The sequence below is a fragment of the Hyla sarda genome, chromosome 7, assembly GCF_029499605.1.
Source record: "Hyla sarda isolate aHylSar1 chromosome 7, aHylSar1.hap1, whole genome shotgun sequence".
In the NCBI taxonomy this organism is placed as follows: domain Eukaryota; kingdom Metazoa; phylum Chordata; class Amphibia; order Anura; family Hylidae; genus Hyla; species Hyla sarda.
The window spans coordinates 43,857,067-43,874,064 of record NC_079195.1 but is presented as its reverse complement, the minus strand read 5'-3'; the positions used below and the strand labels follow the sequence as shown (position 1 = coordinate 43,874,064).

Here is a 16,998-nt window from a genome sequence, read left to right as displayed (position 1 = left end):
ATATAATGGAAGGAATATTATCTTCTAAACCCGGAATACCCCTTTAAAACAATCTCTTCCTTGCACAGGATGATAATATGGTTCACAGCCTGAACTAAATTGCACCCTAAAATACTGACGTCCTTGAAAATTGCTCCTGACATTTTACACGGAGGATTTTTTATTTTTTTTTACATCTCCATTCGCTGGCACGCGGCCTCCACTGTATTGTTCCCAAAAAATGATTATCAAGCATTTCTGTCAGCGGGCGGGCCGGGGGGACTGGTGAGAGGCGAGCGTGAACCCTGCTCCGGTGAATTAGACGCTCTGTGTCTGTAAAGTTCTCGTGTCAGTGTCTGACATTTTCATCTCTAGCCTCAGAAGGACGGAATCTTTTTTTAAATATCTTTTAATTCAGAAAGTGAGAAATCCTGTGGCCTCTCTGCTAAACTACCCTGTGGGCAGCACAATGGCAAAGTATTCTAGTTACAGTTCCCTACAGTCAGTGTGTATTGGCTTCATAATACAGAATGCTGGCAGAAAGTCACTTACCTGACTGAAAGAAGCTGATAATGGCAACTAGAAATGATAAATTATCCATCTATCTATCTATCTATCTATCTATCTATCTATCTCCTTCCTATCTATCCATCTCCTTATCTATCTATCTATCTATCCATCCATCTCCTTATCTATCTCCTTATCTATCCATCTATCTATCCATCTCCTTATCTATCTATATCCTTATCTATCTATCTATCTCCTTCCTATCTATCTCTCTAGCAAGTAAGGAAGTAATCCAAAGCACTCCAAAGTAAGGTGCAAAAAAGTGATGGATTTATTAGCCTGGCGGCATAGCGACGTTTCGGCTGCCCACTTGCAGCCTTTCTCAAGGCTTGAGAAAGGCTGCAAGTATGCAGCCGAAACGTCGCTATGCCGCCAGACTAATAAATCCATCACTTTTTTGCACCTTACTTTGGAGTGCTGCGGATTACTTCCTTACTTGCTTTCTATTTTTGGCCCGTTACCTGGGACAACGGACCGCTGGCACCCACATCTACCTCCTCTGTTTTGGTTGTGCTGCTCCATTTCTACGTTTGGATATCTATATCTCATATCTATCTATCTCCTTTCTATCTACTTCCTATCTCATATCTATCTATCTATCCCATATCTATCTCATATCTATCTCTCACATATCTATCTATCTCTCTTATATCTATCCATTTATCTATCTCTATCTCTCTCATATGTATCTATCTATCTCTCTATATCTCTCTCTCTCATATCTATCTCATGTATCTATCTCTCTATCCATCTCATATCTCTCTATCCATCTCATATCTCTCTATCCATCTAATATCTCTCTATCCATCTCATATCTATCCATCTCATATCTATCTAGGCAAAAAGTATATGCCTTCAGTATCTGGTATGACTCCATTGTGCAGAAATAACTGCATCTGAACATTTTCGAGGAACGTTAGCTAATTTGGCTGTCCGATCATAGTAACATAGTTAATAAAGTTGAAAAAAAGACCAGAGTCCATCAATATTCAACCTATATCCCTAATAAGTACCTACTGAGTTGATCCAGAGGAAGGCAAAAAACCCTCATACTAGAGGTAAAAATTCCTTCCCGACTCCAAATATGGCATCAGAATAAATCCCTGGATCAACGTTCTGTCCCTATAGATCTAGTATCCATAACCTGTAATGTTATTATTCTCCATAAATGCATCCAGACCCCTTTTGAATTATTTTCCCCGAGTTCCCCATGACCACCTCCTCCGGGAGAGAATTCCACAGTCTCACTGCTCTTACAGTAAAGAATCCCCGTCTGTGCTGGTGTAGAAACCTTCTTTCCTCTAGACATAGAGGATGCCTCCTTGTTATAGATACAGTCCTGGGTATAAATAGATCATGAGAGAGATCTCTGTACTGTCCCCTGATATATTTATACATAGTTATTAGGTCTCCCCTAAGCCTTCTTTCCTCTAAACTAAATAACCCTAATTCTGATAATCTTTCTGGGTACTGTAGTCCTCCCTCCTATTTGCAACATCTGGAGGCAGCCTGGTTTGGAAATACTGCTGTAGGGCTGACAAGAGGAGACACCTAGTATGAATTTATTCATACATTTGCAGGGAGAATAACAGAGGAACAGCATGACACAGAGTTCTATGAAAAGACGCTCCAGAATTGTTACTTTATGGGAGTATTTACTATAACAAAACGTGTCAGACGCACCGTATGCAGACGACTCCCGCCGAGCCGCGAACTGCATTTATAATCTCCCTTAAACATACGGCAACATCAGTCTTGATTTGTAGCATAAAAATAACCCATAAAAATTGCATAAAACCATAAAATTGCAATATACACGAATTGAAATCTACGTGTACGGGAATATAAAACAATGGTGCCACTTCTTATCTAAATCTACGGAAGCGAATGCGCAGGAAAGCGCCAGGGTGGCCACAAAGGTAATTTCTTCCCATATAAAAATTCAGCCAGATTCATTTTCCCTTAAAATGCGTTCAATACATATAATAACAAAGAAAAAAATAATCTCCGGGAGAGTAACCTTAATCAAAAGATCATGCATACAAATAAAAATATAAGAAGCTAATAAAAACCACATGGAAATGCCAATAAAACCTGCAAGGTAATATCCCCGGCTGCAGGTAAATAATAATGATGTAAATGTAGAGATATAGAGGCTGCTTGAGGGCTGTAATTCACTGGAGAATAACATGGTGCATGGGATAAGGCGGCACGGACGTGACTGTAATACACTTCTGAAAAGAAGGCTTATTTAAAGGGGAAGCGCATCATGTGCGCACATCCATTCCACCTTCACTTGGCCTGTTCTTCATATGTAAAGAGAGACATTTTAAAGATGCACTGTGACAGTATCCAACAGTTTGTACAGGATTAAAACAAAATAGCAGTTCTCTTCAAATAACAGCGCCACAGCTGTCCACAGGTTGCATGCGGAATTGCAGCTCAACCCTATTCACTTCAATGGGGCTAAACTGCAGTATTAGGTATGAACCGTGTACACTTGGTTTTCTCTTAGATAATCTAAGAGTAGGGTAGGGAACTATGCAATCTGGATTCCACCCCAACCACTGTCTCTACCTACCTGGAGAATCTGTCTAAAACAGTGACCCCCAACAGGGCGACGGTATTTATGCTGGACTAATGCAGGGGCGTCATAGTCAGAAAAGTCAGACAAACCAAGACAGCAAAACAAGGGCGAAAACAGTACAAAATCACAAAACCAGAGGCAGAGTCAGCAAAAGCAATTTGTCAAACAGGCAAAGACAATGTCAAAAACAGGCAGAAGGTCAGAAGATAAATCAGAGGGAATATAGGAACACCAATGATGGGAAGAACCTGTAGTACGGGCGGGGAATCAGTGCTTAGACTTCAGAGCAAGCACCATGGATGTAAGCAACAATAAACAGGAGCTGTCCCATTGACATGACGGGGAAAGGATTCTTGGCATACTCTGTGACCTTTAAGAGAGGTTATTCCACAGGGAGGGGGAGGCTGAGCTGTGAGAGCCTTATCTATTGTCTTCTCTATCTACCAGTGTCACCTATCACTGTAATGCTGCACTGATCCCTTTCCAGCAGCCTCCTCCTTTTCATCACAAAAATTTCAGCTTAGTTTAAGATCTAGTGGTGAAAATAAAAATGGCAAGATCTCAGGATTATTTTATACAAAATAGATAGTAAAATGAAAAATTTTAAGAATGAGCACTAGATCAACTCAGCTGGTGGCAGTAAGTTAAACAGATTTCTAAATTACATCTATTAAAACATCTTAATCCCTCCAGTACTTAACAGCTGCTGTATGATCCAGAGGAAGTTGTGTAGTTCTTTCCAGTCTGACCACAGTGCTCTATGCTGAATCCTCTGTCCATTGCAGGAACTGTCCAGAGCAGGAGAGGTTTGCTATGGGGATTTTCTATGGGGGATGCTATGGGGACTACTTTGGACAGTTCCTGACATGGAGAGAGGTGGCAGCAGAGAGCACTGTAGTCAGACTAGAAAGAGCTACACAACTTCATCTGGAGCATACAGCAACTGATAAGTACTGGAGGGATTAGGATTTTTTAATATAAGTAATTTACAAATCTGTATAACTTTCTGGCACCAGTTTTCTACTGGAGTACCCCTTTAACTTTATTTAAACAACATGCCATTTTCTGATAACCCATTCCTGTTAAGTTTATTATACAAATGCTATGATCTAGCAAAAAGCATAAAGAAAAGTAATATTTATAGACCGTTTGCAATACAGATCTATTTTATGACAGTGTATGCATGTATAGTAGAACAATTTGTTAACAGAACCTTTTCATTTGCATTGCATCGGATGGTGCATCGATGGAACCACAATTCGGTATCCATGCCCTATGACCCTGTGTGGTCGCACACAGCTTAGGTTGGAGCAGTGATCAGCTGATCTCTAGGGTGGGCTGTCCATTTAGAAGATGTCCTTTGATGTGTTGCGGATGCTTCTAATTATACGTCCTTATGTCCGTTACAGGGTCATGTGAAGGACCTTTTGATACAGTATTTGATTTTGTGAGAAAGGAAAGAAACCAATATGGAGAGATTGCTGTACGGTACAACACCTACTTCTTCAGGAATGGCTGGTACTGGATGTACGAGAACAGGAATAATAGGACACGCTATGGGGATCCCATTACTATCTCATCCGGTTGGCAAGGAATTCCTGCAGAGAACATTGATGCCTTTGTTCACGTTTGGACCTGGACCAAGGACATCTACTACTTCTTCAAAGGTAAAGAGATCAGGAGAAGCAATTCTACATGTACTTTTATTGCTAGGGTCTATTCACACGGCAGAATTAATTCCACCTCTAATTAAAGCCCATAGACTTCTATGGGATTCCGCACTCCTATTCACAAAATTGACTGATCAACCAACTCTTTGACCACCATGTTAACATTACTATTTTTACTATAGGGCACATACTAAACAACGCCTACCCATTTCCTATTGATATTAAACATACATTTTTTGTGTAAATAGTCCATGGACTTCTTAGTTTTCCCTCCACAGACATTCAGCACAGAGCACCGCCAAAGAAAGCCGGTTCTTTGCATGTGCCAGGGTTGCTGCGGTGTCGGGAGTGTCGGATTTTGGAGGGTCCCGCTTTGTCCAGGGTAGACTTGAAGGGGTCATGGTAAGGTTCAGCTGCTAGATTGGGGCAGGAGAGAGAAGAGATTGGGGACAACGAAGATTGTGGAGTGTCTATAAGTTGTTTGGAGTCTATGAGGCGTAGACTGGAGTGTCCAGAAGATAAGAGTTTTTGATAGAGATGGAGAGATGGTTGCAGTCAGAGAGTATGGAATCCCATAGAATTGTATTGGGCTTTCCTTTGAGGCAGAAATTCAGCCATGTGAATAGACCCTTAGTGAAGTTGGAGAGAGTAAAAAGAAGACCGTGTGCCGTGTATTTCCATCCTGATGAGTGTAGGTGTTTCTGAGGATAGGAAGTGAGGGAACCAGGTAGAAAAATGATCAAGAAACGTTTGAGGGGAGCCAGGTTGTCAATAGATGACCACCACTTTAAGAGAAAATGGATGGAAAAGTTTGAGAGTGAGGATAATGGAGGAATGACCTGGAAAGTGCATTGTGGGGAGAGACGCACACCAACTCCTCCACCATGCCTGCTGTAAGATCTGGGGGTATGGGAAAAGTGAAGGTCATAAGTTGGAGCAGAGGGGAAGCAGTGTCATAAGGTTGTAGCCATGTGTCTGTAAGGAGTAGGTTGAGAAATTGTGTGAATTTCGGCGAGTTTGTTACACTCAGATCAAGAGTTTAGGAGGCTCAATTAAAGGGGTATTCCAGGATTTTATCATTGTTAACAGCGCGATAAGGGCTGAAAAGTTTAGTAAGTTTGTAATATATTAGTATTACCTGTGTGGTGGCAGATTCACTATTCACAGCATACAAGATTAGTGTTATCTCTGGCCCTTTCAGGATAGAGGTGCGGCCCGAGACAATGCATTAGAAGTCAGGAGGGGACTTGCCTGCTCCGTCTTTTGTGAGGCAAGCAAGTCACCTGATGACATGTCACATGATGTTGGCACTGATGTCAGTGCTTAGTGACAGTCTGTGCTGACATCACATGACATCGGTAAATGCGATGCAAGATACTGTATAGGTCATCAAGGGGCTGGGCTGCATAGGGTGTGGTGAATGCATGGTAGGAGGGATTCAATTTACCTCCCACCTTGTAGTCTGAAGGAGCCCACCCAAACCGGAAATATTGCTTCAAATTAAACGGGACAGGGGCATTAACCACTAGAGCAAGCAGCGATATTTGGTATACATGTCCCTAATTATATGTGACTCACTTGACTTACTTATAAAAGTAACATTATGTTGGATAACCCCTTTAAAGGAAATAGAAGGGACAGGAGTCTAAGCATGCATGGGATATGTATAAGGCTATCCTTCATATAAGATAGGGATATGTATAAGGCTATCCTTCATATAAGATAGGGATAGGCTTAAGGCTACCTTCATATAAGATAGGGATAGGTATAAGGCTATCCTTCATATAAGATAGGGATAGGTATAAGGCTATCCTTCATATAAGATAGGGATAGGCATAAGGCTATCCTTCATATAAGATAGGGATAGGTATAAGGCTATCCTTCATATAAGATAGGGATAGGTATAAGGCTATCCTTCATATAAGATAGGGATAGGTATAAGGCTATCCTTCATATAAGATAGGGATAGGTATAAGGCTATCATATAAGATAGGGATAGGTTATAAGGCTATCCTTCATATAAGATAGGGATAGGTATAAGGCTATCCTTCATATAAGATAGGGATAGGTATAAGGCTATCCTTCATATAAGATAGGGATAGGCATAAGGCTATCCTTCATATAAGATAGGGATAGGTATAAGGCTATCCTTCATATAAGATAGGGATAGGTATAAGGCTATCCTTCATATAAGATAGGGATAGGTATAAGGCTACCTTCATATAAGATAGGGATAGGTATAAGGCTATCCTTCATATAAGATAGGGATAGGTATAAGGCTATCCTTCATATAAGATAGGGATAGGTATAAGGCTATCATATAAGATAGGGATAGGTATAAGGCTATCCTTCATATAAGATAGGGATAGGTATAAGGCTATCCTTCATATAAGATAGGGATAGGTATAAGGCTATCCTTCATATAAGATAGGGATAGGTATAAGGCTATCATATAAGATAGGGATAGGTTATAAGGCTATCCTTCATATAAGATAGGGATAGGTATAAGGCTACCTTCATATAAGATAGGGATAGGTATAAGGCTATCCTTCATATAAGATAGGGATAGGTATAAGGCTATCCTTCATATAAGATAGGGATAGGTATAAGGCTATCCTTCATATAAGATAGGGATAGGTATAAGGCTATCATATAAGATAGGGATAGGTTATAAGGCTATCCTTCATATAAGATAGGGATAGGTATAAGGCTACCTTCATATAAGATAGGGATAGGTATAAGGCTATCCTTCATATAAGATAGGGATAGGTATAAGGCTATCCTTCATATAAGATAGGGATAGGTATAAGGCTATCATATAAGATAGGGATAGGTTATAAGGCTATCCTTCATATAAGACAGGGCCAGGGACTATTCATAGTATTTAGAATATAATCGGCAGAGTAGATGGGCTGAATGGTTCTTATCTGCCGACACATTCTATGTTTCTAAGCATTTTCCTTATAAAAGGACAATTTTCATAGAAATCTACATTATCACCTCTAGGAATGTCAAATCTTAGCAAAGATGGGTGTGAATTAAAATAAACAGACAAGATCTATATTCAGACACACAGAGGAGTCACCGCTGCTCTATGGACCCCTATGTAATCTCTGTCTCCCCTTACACTTACAGGGACTCAGTACTGGAGATACAATAGTGACGATGACAAAGTCTTCTCTGAAGACCCTCAGGGGACCACCTACCCCAGGCTCATTTCTCAAGGTTTCCCTGGAATTCCCAGTCCAATCAATACGGCCTACTTCGACAGGAGGACCCAGAGAATTTACTTTTTTAAAGACTCTCAGGTGGGTGGAAACAGTCACTTCCTATTTAACACTTTCATCTTATATCTAAGTCAGAAATAAGAAATATCAGTTTTCTTCCAGAAAAAGTGGCCATATGTGGCAGTGCAGCTCAGCTCCATTCACCTAAAGGGGTACGCCAATGGCCAGCATTCGGAAGTAAATGTTCCGAACTGTTTTCGCGCTGCAGGGGTTGGCACGCCCCCTCCCATAGACTTGCATTGAGGGGGCATTGCCGTGATGTCACGAGGGGCGTGGCCGACCCCCACAGCACGAAAAGTACCACTCCCAGCAGGCCCAGCTGTCCTAGATACATTTCAAAAGTTTTGATCAGTCAGGATCTAAGGGGGAGATTTATCAAAACCTGTGCAATAAGTTGCCCATAGCAACCAATCAGATTGATTCTTTCATTTTGCAAAGGCCTTGTTAAAAATGAAAGAAGCGAGCGGATTGGTTGCTATGGGCAACTTTTCCTCTGGACAGGTTTTGATAAATTTCCCCCTAAGGGTCTATTCACACGGCAGAATTTCCGCTCATCTGCCCCAATTCCACTTCTGCTTGTGTGGATTTTGTGCTGAATTGGTGTGGAATCCAAGCAGAAATGCTGCAGAAGTGTGAATGGGAGTGTGGACTCCTATAGAATTTGATTGGACTTTCATGTGAATAAGGCCTAAGGCTAGGTTCACACTGCAGAATCTCCGGGCAGAAAATTTCCGCCTGGAGATTCCTAATGCGGCCTGAATCAGTCGGCACTAGGACCGTGTGGACACTGCAGTTTCCAATAGACTGCAATGTGTTCCACGAGTATTTCCGCCTGAAGAATGAGTAACGCCATTGTTCAGGTGGAAATTTTCAAGCCGATTTTCCCTTCACAAATTCCGCTTTACAAATTCCGAAGTGTGAATTTGTGAACGGAAAAAAACCATTCACTACACTATACATTTTAATAAGCAGAATTTCTGCCTGCAATTTCAAAGCGGAATTGCAGTAGGAGATTCCGTAGTGTGAACCTAGCCTAAGTGTTCAGACCCCCGACCCATTGCTAGAACGAGCAAGAAGAGAACTGCTCAGCCAATATTTGTCTGTGTTCACACTTTGAGGCGAATTAGTGATATCGCAGCTAATTACCGCATGCATTTTTGCTGTGAATGATCAAAAAATGGTGCATTTTACAGCAATTTACATAATCTCTGCAAAACATGCAATTTTCTGTAATTTGTGGCAAAAACGCATGCAGTAGTTACCTGCAGTACCACTAATCAGCTTCAATGTGTGAACACAGCCTTAAAGGGGTACTTCGGCGAAAAACATCTTATCCACTATCCGAAGGATAGGGGATATGATGTCTGATCAAGGGGGTCACGTGGCTGGGGTCTCCCGAGAACCCCGCTCTGTGCTGGATGACTGGCGACTACAGCCACCACACCCCCTCCATTCATGTCTATGGGAGGGGGCGTGACGGCTACGTAGTAGCCGTCACGCCCCCTTCCATAGACATGAATGGAGGGGGCGTGGCATGCTGTCACAATCACGAAAGCTCCAAGCTTCCTGGTTTTGGCCGCCGCCTGTTATATCTGGAAGGATAAACTTAACAATCCCCCAGGAAAGAGGAGTCCCCCAAGGCCTTGGCAATGATACATATACATTTATAGTGTTTATCATACTATCACGGACTAGTTACACAAATGCTGCAAATGACGAGAAAGGACTTTTCTACTAGGCAAACTTTCCATAATATGTAGGAAGAGTTGCAGACGGGAGTGCGGTGTCAGGCAGGTATCATGGCAGGAACGCCAAGAACCTCAGCGTAGAGGTGAGAGGTAACAGCTGTGTCTTACTTCTTCAGACCATACATGCCTTAGGCGTAGCCACCGGTGATATACCTGCGTGACATCATCAAGGGACGGGAACTACAAAAGTGCAGTATGCAAAACATGTGTATTAAAAACTATTAAAAACACAAATCTTCCACTGAGAATGAACACTGGCAATGAATACATTTCAAATAAAGATCCTTAAAGGGGTACTCCGCACCCCTAGACATCTTATACCCTATCCAAAGGATAGGGGATAAGATGTCAGATCGCTGGGGGCCGGCTGCTGGGGACCCCTGGGATCTCTGCTGCAGCACCCAACTGTACGGCTTCCACCTCACACCGGCAACGCTGGAAGCTTCGGATCCCGACCACAATGGTGGAAGAGCATGATGTCACGACTCAGCCCCGTGTGATGTCACACCCCACCCCCTCAATGCAAGTTTATGGGAGGTCTGTCACACCCCCTCCCATAGACTTGCATTGAGGGGGCGGGGCGTGGTGTCACACGGGGCGGAGTCGTGACGTCACGCTCGTCCGCCATTGTGGTCTGGATCCGAAGCCTCCAGCGTTGCCGGTGTGAGGTGGAAGCTGTACAGTTGGGTGCTGCAGCCGAGATCTCGGGGGTCCCCAGCAGCGGGACCCCCGCGATCGGGGATAAGATGTCTAGGGGTGCGGAGTACCCCCCTTTAAATCCAATTTCTCATTTAAGCCCAACTTTCCTTGCTCTTCAATTCGCATGATCCAGCGAGCCTTGCGTCTATCCATTCCATCACAGCTGAACACCCTTTCGATGCTTAAAAAGCGTAATGCTGATGGGTCCCCATTATGCCTTTCCCACATACAGTACAGACCAAAAGTTTGCATGGGGCATATGGTGCTTCCAATGTAAAATCGTCCACACTCACATCGCAAACCATCCACAACATAATTTGTTTTACAACAGAATAAATATTTACATTAGATGCATAATCCACCTACTGTGAATGACTTGCCACACAACAAATGAGGGCCCCAAATTTATGATTGCCTCTCAGACTTTTTTTTCCCTCTGTCATGGGTTGAGGAATATTTACTGAAGGTAAGGGTGTCACCTAAATTTTTCACTCTTCTGAAAGCTATCATAGGATTATGTTTCGCTAAGTCTGTTAGAGCTGGATCATTCTGTATTAGGAAACTGGATTCTGGATCATTGATTTGATAGTGCTGGTCATTGGACCATATTTAAAGGAGAACGTAAATCTACTAGATTGTGGGTCTCTCGTTATTCCTTTTTTTAGTTGTTCTTATCTTGTAGTAATGCCCGACTAGATGCTTTTTCCAATACGTTGTGGTGAGAACCCCTATCCCCTAGTCTTCTAGCCAACTCTACAGCTGTTGTTTGAACCCAGAGTCTGTGCTGTGAATTCTCTTAAGCATTAAAGAGGTACTCCGGTGAAAACCTTTTTTCTTTTAAATCAACTGGTGCCAGAAAGTTAAACATATTTGTAAATTACTTCTATTAAAAAATCTTAATCCTTCCAGTACTTATTAGCTGCTGAATGCTACAGAGGAAATTCCTTTGTTTTTGGAACACTGATGACATCACGAGCACAGTGCATCTCTGTCCATTTTAGAAACCGTGCAGAGCAGATGTATGCTAAGGGAAGCATGGTGGCTTAGTGGTTAGCACTGCTGCCTTGCAGTGCTGTGGCCTTGGGTTCAAATCCCACTAAGGACAACAATAAATAAAGACTTATTATTATCATTATTATAATAACGTCAGCAGAGAGCGCTGTGCTCGTGATGTCATCAGAGAGCATTCCAAAAAGAAAATAATTTCCTCTGTAGTATTCAGCAGCTAATAAGTACAGGAAGGATTAAGATTTTTTTAATAGAAGTAATTTACAAATCTGTTTAACTTTCCAGAGCCAGTTGATTTAAAAGAAAAAAGGTTTTCACTGGAGTACCCCTTTAACATCTGCCCATATGGTATGGCTGATTTTACATGCTCTGGGTGATAACTACTGTAATGCAGAAAGGAATTACCTGCCGTAAGGTTTTCTGTATCCAGTAGTTACGAACCCATCATCGCCTACAAACACCAACACATCAAGAAACTCGAGCTGCGTTGTACTGATATTGTAAGTGAAGTTTAAATTCATATTGTTATGAGTTATGTGGTGGACAAAGTCTGCGAAGTCTGCCTCTGAGCCCGACCAGACGATAAAAATATCATCCACCAACCGGGTGTATCCCTTAACAAACCTTAAAAAAGGATTCGAGGCTGAGAAGATAAAATCCCTCTCAAAACATGCCATGAATAAATTGGAAAAAGTGCAAGCCACCGGAGTGCCCATGGCCACTCCGGAGGTCTGCCTATACCAAACATTATCAAACATGAATGCATTGTTCGCAAGGATCGGGGGACAATGCCTCACAGACAAAGTCCACCACCAATTGACTTGTCGGATTTTTCCACAAAACCATGAATACACCTTACCCATAATTCCTGGGGGATACTTGTATACAGTAATTCCATATTAATATAAGCCAGTATACCTCCTTTTTCCCACACTTGACCACTGAATCTCCTGTGTCTGCGTACGCCTCGTGACTACAGCAGTGCCAGATTCTGTGTCTATTCTACGGTAAACTTTCTATAATCCCTACCACTGTGTGGCCTGTTTTGTGGGACCACCCTACAAAAATCTAATTTTCAGGCAGGTTTGCACGAGATGGGCCCATTCGATGAGACTTTCTGCAGCTTGATTTCTGCCTCTCAGCTTTACAAAGAGGTATTGTAGTTAAGATAAAAGAAGCTAAGTGACATCCAGGCTGATCAGCAGGGCTTCTCCTTCCTCCCCGCTGTATCATTATGACTTATCACTGCACCAGCTCGTGCCCTCAGGGTGCGCAGTTTGCAATTAGTTTCCACTATACCATCTAAGTAAGGGGATCTACCGCTGGCCGGAGTTCATAGTGGGCGAGTCAGTGCCAGGTATTTAAAGTTCTAACTTTGTTATATTCAGTCTGGATCAAAAGTTTGGGCACCCCGGGTAAAAAATTGTATTAATGTGCATAAAGAAGCCAAGGAAAGATGGAAAAATCTCCAAAAAGGCAGCAAATTACAGATTAGACATTCTTATATGTCAGCAAAAGTTAGATTTTATTTCCATCATTTACACTTTCAAAATAACAGAAAACAAAAAAATGGCATCTGCAAAAGTTTGGGCACCTGCAGAATTAATAGCATGCACTGCCCCCTTTGCAAAGCTGAGACCTGCCAGTGTCATGGATTGTTCTCAATCATCATCTGGGAAGACCAGGTGAGGTCAATCTCAAAGGTTTTAAATGCCCAGACTCATCTGACCTTGGCCCAACAATCAGCACCATGGGTTCTTCTAAGCAGTTGTCTAGAAATCTGAAACTGAAAATAGTTGACGCTCACAAAGCTGGAGAAGGATATAGGAAGATAGCAAAACCTTTTCAGATGTCAATAACCTCTGTTCGGAATGAAATTAAGAAATGTCAGTCATCAGGAACAGTGGAAGATCTGGAAGACCAAGAAAAATATCATACAGAACAGCTCGCAGGATTGTGAGAAAAACTATTCAAAACCCACGTTTGACTGCACAATCCCTCCAGAAAGATCTGGCAGACACTGGAGTTGTAGTACACTATTCCACTATAAAGAGATACTTGTACAAATATGGTCTTCATGGAAGAGTCATCAGAAGAAAACCTCTTCTACGTCCTCACCACAAAAATCAGTGTTTGAAATTTGCAAATGAACATATAGACAAGTCTGATGCATTTTGGAAACACGTTCTATGGACAGATGAGGTTAAAATTGAACTTTTTGGCCGGAATGAGCAAAGGTACATTTGGAGAAGAAGGGGAACAGAATTTAATGAAAAGAACCTCTGTCCAACTGTTAAGCATGGGGGTGGATCAATCATGCTTTGGGGTTGTATTGCAGCCAGTGGCACAGGGAACATCTCACGAGTAGAAGGAAAAATGGATTCAATAAAATTTCAGCAAATTTTGGATGCTAACTTGATGCCATCTGTGAAAAAGCTGAAGTTAAAGAGAGGAAGGCTTCTACAAATGGAAAATGATCCTAAACACACCTCAAAATCCACGGGGATTACATCAAGAGGAGTAAACTGAAGGTTTTGCCATGGCCTTCACAATCTCCTGACCTCAACATAATTGAAAATCTATGGATAGACCTTAAAAGAGCAGTGGGTGACAGACAGCCCAGAAATCTCAAAGAACTGGAAGACTTTTGTAAGGAAGAATGGGCAAAGATACCTCAAACAAGAATTGAAAGACACTTGGCTGGCTACAAAAAGCGTTTACAAGCTGTGATACTTGCCAAAAGGGGGCAGTACAAGATATTAACTCTTCAGGGTGCCCAAACTTTTGCAGAGGCAATGTTTTTGTTTTCTGTTATTTTGAAAGTGCAAATGATGGAAATAAAATCTAACTTTTGTTGACATATTATAAGAATGTCTAATCTGTAATTTGATGCCTTTTGGAGATTTTTCCATCTTTCCTTGGCTTCTTTATGCACATTAATACAAATATTTACCTGGGGTGCACAAACTTTTGATCCCCACTGTATAAGCATAGTGCCAATAACAACAATCATAATGCTGTACTATGGCCAAGCATTGAAAGTGTTTGTAATTGAAATATTTGAAATAGACCCTGATGGGCACTAAAAAGTAGTGAAAAATATTTTACAAAATAGAATTAAGAGGCATGTCTCCTTGTAAATTTGGGCTGTTGCTAGCAAAGTGGCTACTTAAAAAAATATTGAAGCATCCCTGCCATATGTGAGGGGACTAAGACTTGGACCTAGGCACTTCATGACGATTTCGCCATCAGCCTTCACTTCACAGTAGTAATTGGTGGTAAACTAGTGAAATGTGAGCTTAACACTGGTTTGGGAATGGGACAAACATGCACCAGTTTTGAAAATCTGGCACTAACAGCTCTGTGTGGTGCTTATAAAACTGCACTATATAAACAATTTTTTGAGTATGTCCTCCAATGTGTATTTAATATGGGCAATTTTTCCCCTCAATTCTCCAAATCGAAATCTTCTAATCACTTAACTTGTAATGAAGAAAAAAAAATGAAAAAAAATAACAAAGCTGTGTTAACCAATACATGTTATTTTGGGGGGAAAACGGCACAAAAAATGCATCTCTGGAGTGAAAGATGGGGGGGCAAAAAAGCGGGCAACATATATTGTATGTAATTCTAGCCTCAAGGAGTTTTTTTTTTCTTTTTGGGAGGGTAAATAATAGAATTTTTTCTCCTCTGCAGGTTTTTGCCTTTGATGTGAACAGAAACCATGTGGTCCCTAACTTTCCGAAGAGGATAGTAGATGTTTTTCCTGCCGTTGTCCGGAACAACCATCCCAGGACTAATCTGGACTCTGCCTATTTCTCTTATAGCCACAAAACACTTTTTCTATTTAAAGGGAAGCACTTCTGGAGAGTAGTCAGCGACCAGGATAGACGGACAAACTCCTCTCTGCCCCTGAATGGGCTGTTTCCCCAGCAGGCGATTTCAGAACAGTGGTTTGATATATGTAGTGTACATCCGTCATTGTTGAAATTGTGATCCACTCCCACAAACCCCTGGGACTTCCCAATGGATAGAAAATTAGGGCCAGAATTTACATGTTCAGACTGACACTGCTGTACAGTGATCCCTCAACCTACAATGGCCTCAACATACAATGCTTTTTTCTGGACCATTGTAACTTGAAACCAGACTCAACATACAATGTACAGACAGTCCAGATCTGTGAAACGTGTGTATGCACTGACTGGTGTCTGGTAGCGCCCCCTACAGTACAGGGAGGTACTACATGTTCTGTACACTTTACCTATATTACTGAAGTGTATGCACTGACTGGCTGTCTGGTAGCACCTCCCTACAGTACAGAGAGAAACTACAAGTTCTGTACTACTCCTTACCTGTGCCAGGGTTAGCTGCTCCTTTGGACACCAAGTAAGGGCGGCTCCATTTGGGACACTGTGTGTACTGTACAGGACCCTGAAGAAGCTCCTGTCCTCTACATAAACCATTGTTTCCCAACCAGAGTGCCTCCAGCTGTTGCAAAACTACAACTCCCAGCATGCCCGGACAGCCGTTGGCTGTCCGGGCATGCTGGGAGTTGTAGTTTTGCAACAGCTGGAGGCACCCTGGTTGGGAAACACTGACATAGACAGTGATTTACAGCTCTCAGCAGATCTTTCTTACTTTTATATGTAAGGATTTGCTTTATCTCTGTTAGATATCTACTTATTTTTCTTTTTACTATTTTTGGATGACATTTTGGTGGCTTCAGAACCAATTACCTGATTTCCATAGAGTTATGGTCTCAACTAGAGATGAGCGAACTTACAGTAAATTTGATTCGGCACAAACTTCTCGGCTTAGCAGTTGATAACTTTTCCTGCGTAAATTAGTTCAGCCTTCAGGTGCTCCGGTGGGCTGGAAAAGGTGGATACATTCCTAGAAAAGAGTCTCCTAGGACTGTATCCACCTTTTCCAGCCCATCGGAGCACCGGAAAGCTGAACTAATTTACGCAGGAAAAGTCATCAACTGCCGAGCCGAGAAGTTCGTGACGAATCTAATTTACTGTAAGTTTGCTCATCTCTAGTCTCAACATACAATGGTTTCAACATACAATGGTCATCCTGGAACCAATTAATATTGTAACTTGAGGATGCACCGTACTTTCATTGAATTCATTGCACTGTATTCATTGCATATCTCTTATATGACAATAGGGAGGAGCCATATCTTCTCTAGCTTGTAAAGTTAAGACAGCCGCCTATGGTGGTTAAGTTACTGTAAAAGACAGAAAACATGAATGGTTTTTCCTTGTTGTGGACTGACACATTACACTGTGTGACATTATGTTGTGTTCTATTTATTTCATGTAAACAGTAGTTTTGCCTGCAGGAATCTTGCTGACATTACAGTTATTATTTTATGGTAAAATTAAATGTTTCTTTACAGAGTGCAATTAGTCCCGCAAAAAACAAGCCCTCATATGGCCCCCACA

The 16,998-nt window shown here is 41.8% G+C and overlaps 1 protein-coding gene across 3 annotated transcripts in view; it reads left to right on the top strand.

Annotated features, from left to right (window-relative positions):
* Positions 1–16,030, top strand: part of MMP21 (matrix metallopeptidase 21) — a 38,619-nt gene extending 22,589 nt beyond the window's left edge. For all 3 annotated transcript variants that reach the window (XM_056529315.1, XM_056529313.1, XM_056529314.1), the window contains 3 exons: positions 4,543–4,800; positions 7,939–8,111; positions 15,242–16,030. In XM_056529315.1, the coding sequence (XP_056385290.1) occupies positions 4,543–4,800; positions 7,939–8,111; positions 15,242–15,541 (731 nt within the window). In that variant the 3' untranslated portion in view covers positions 15,542–16,030. The remainder of the gene's footprint in view (positions 1–4,542; positions 4,801–7,938; positions 8,112–15,241) is intronic.
* The last annotated feature ends 968 nt before the right edge of the window (positions 16,031–16,998 follow it).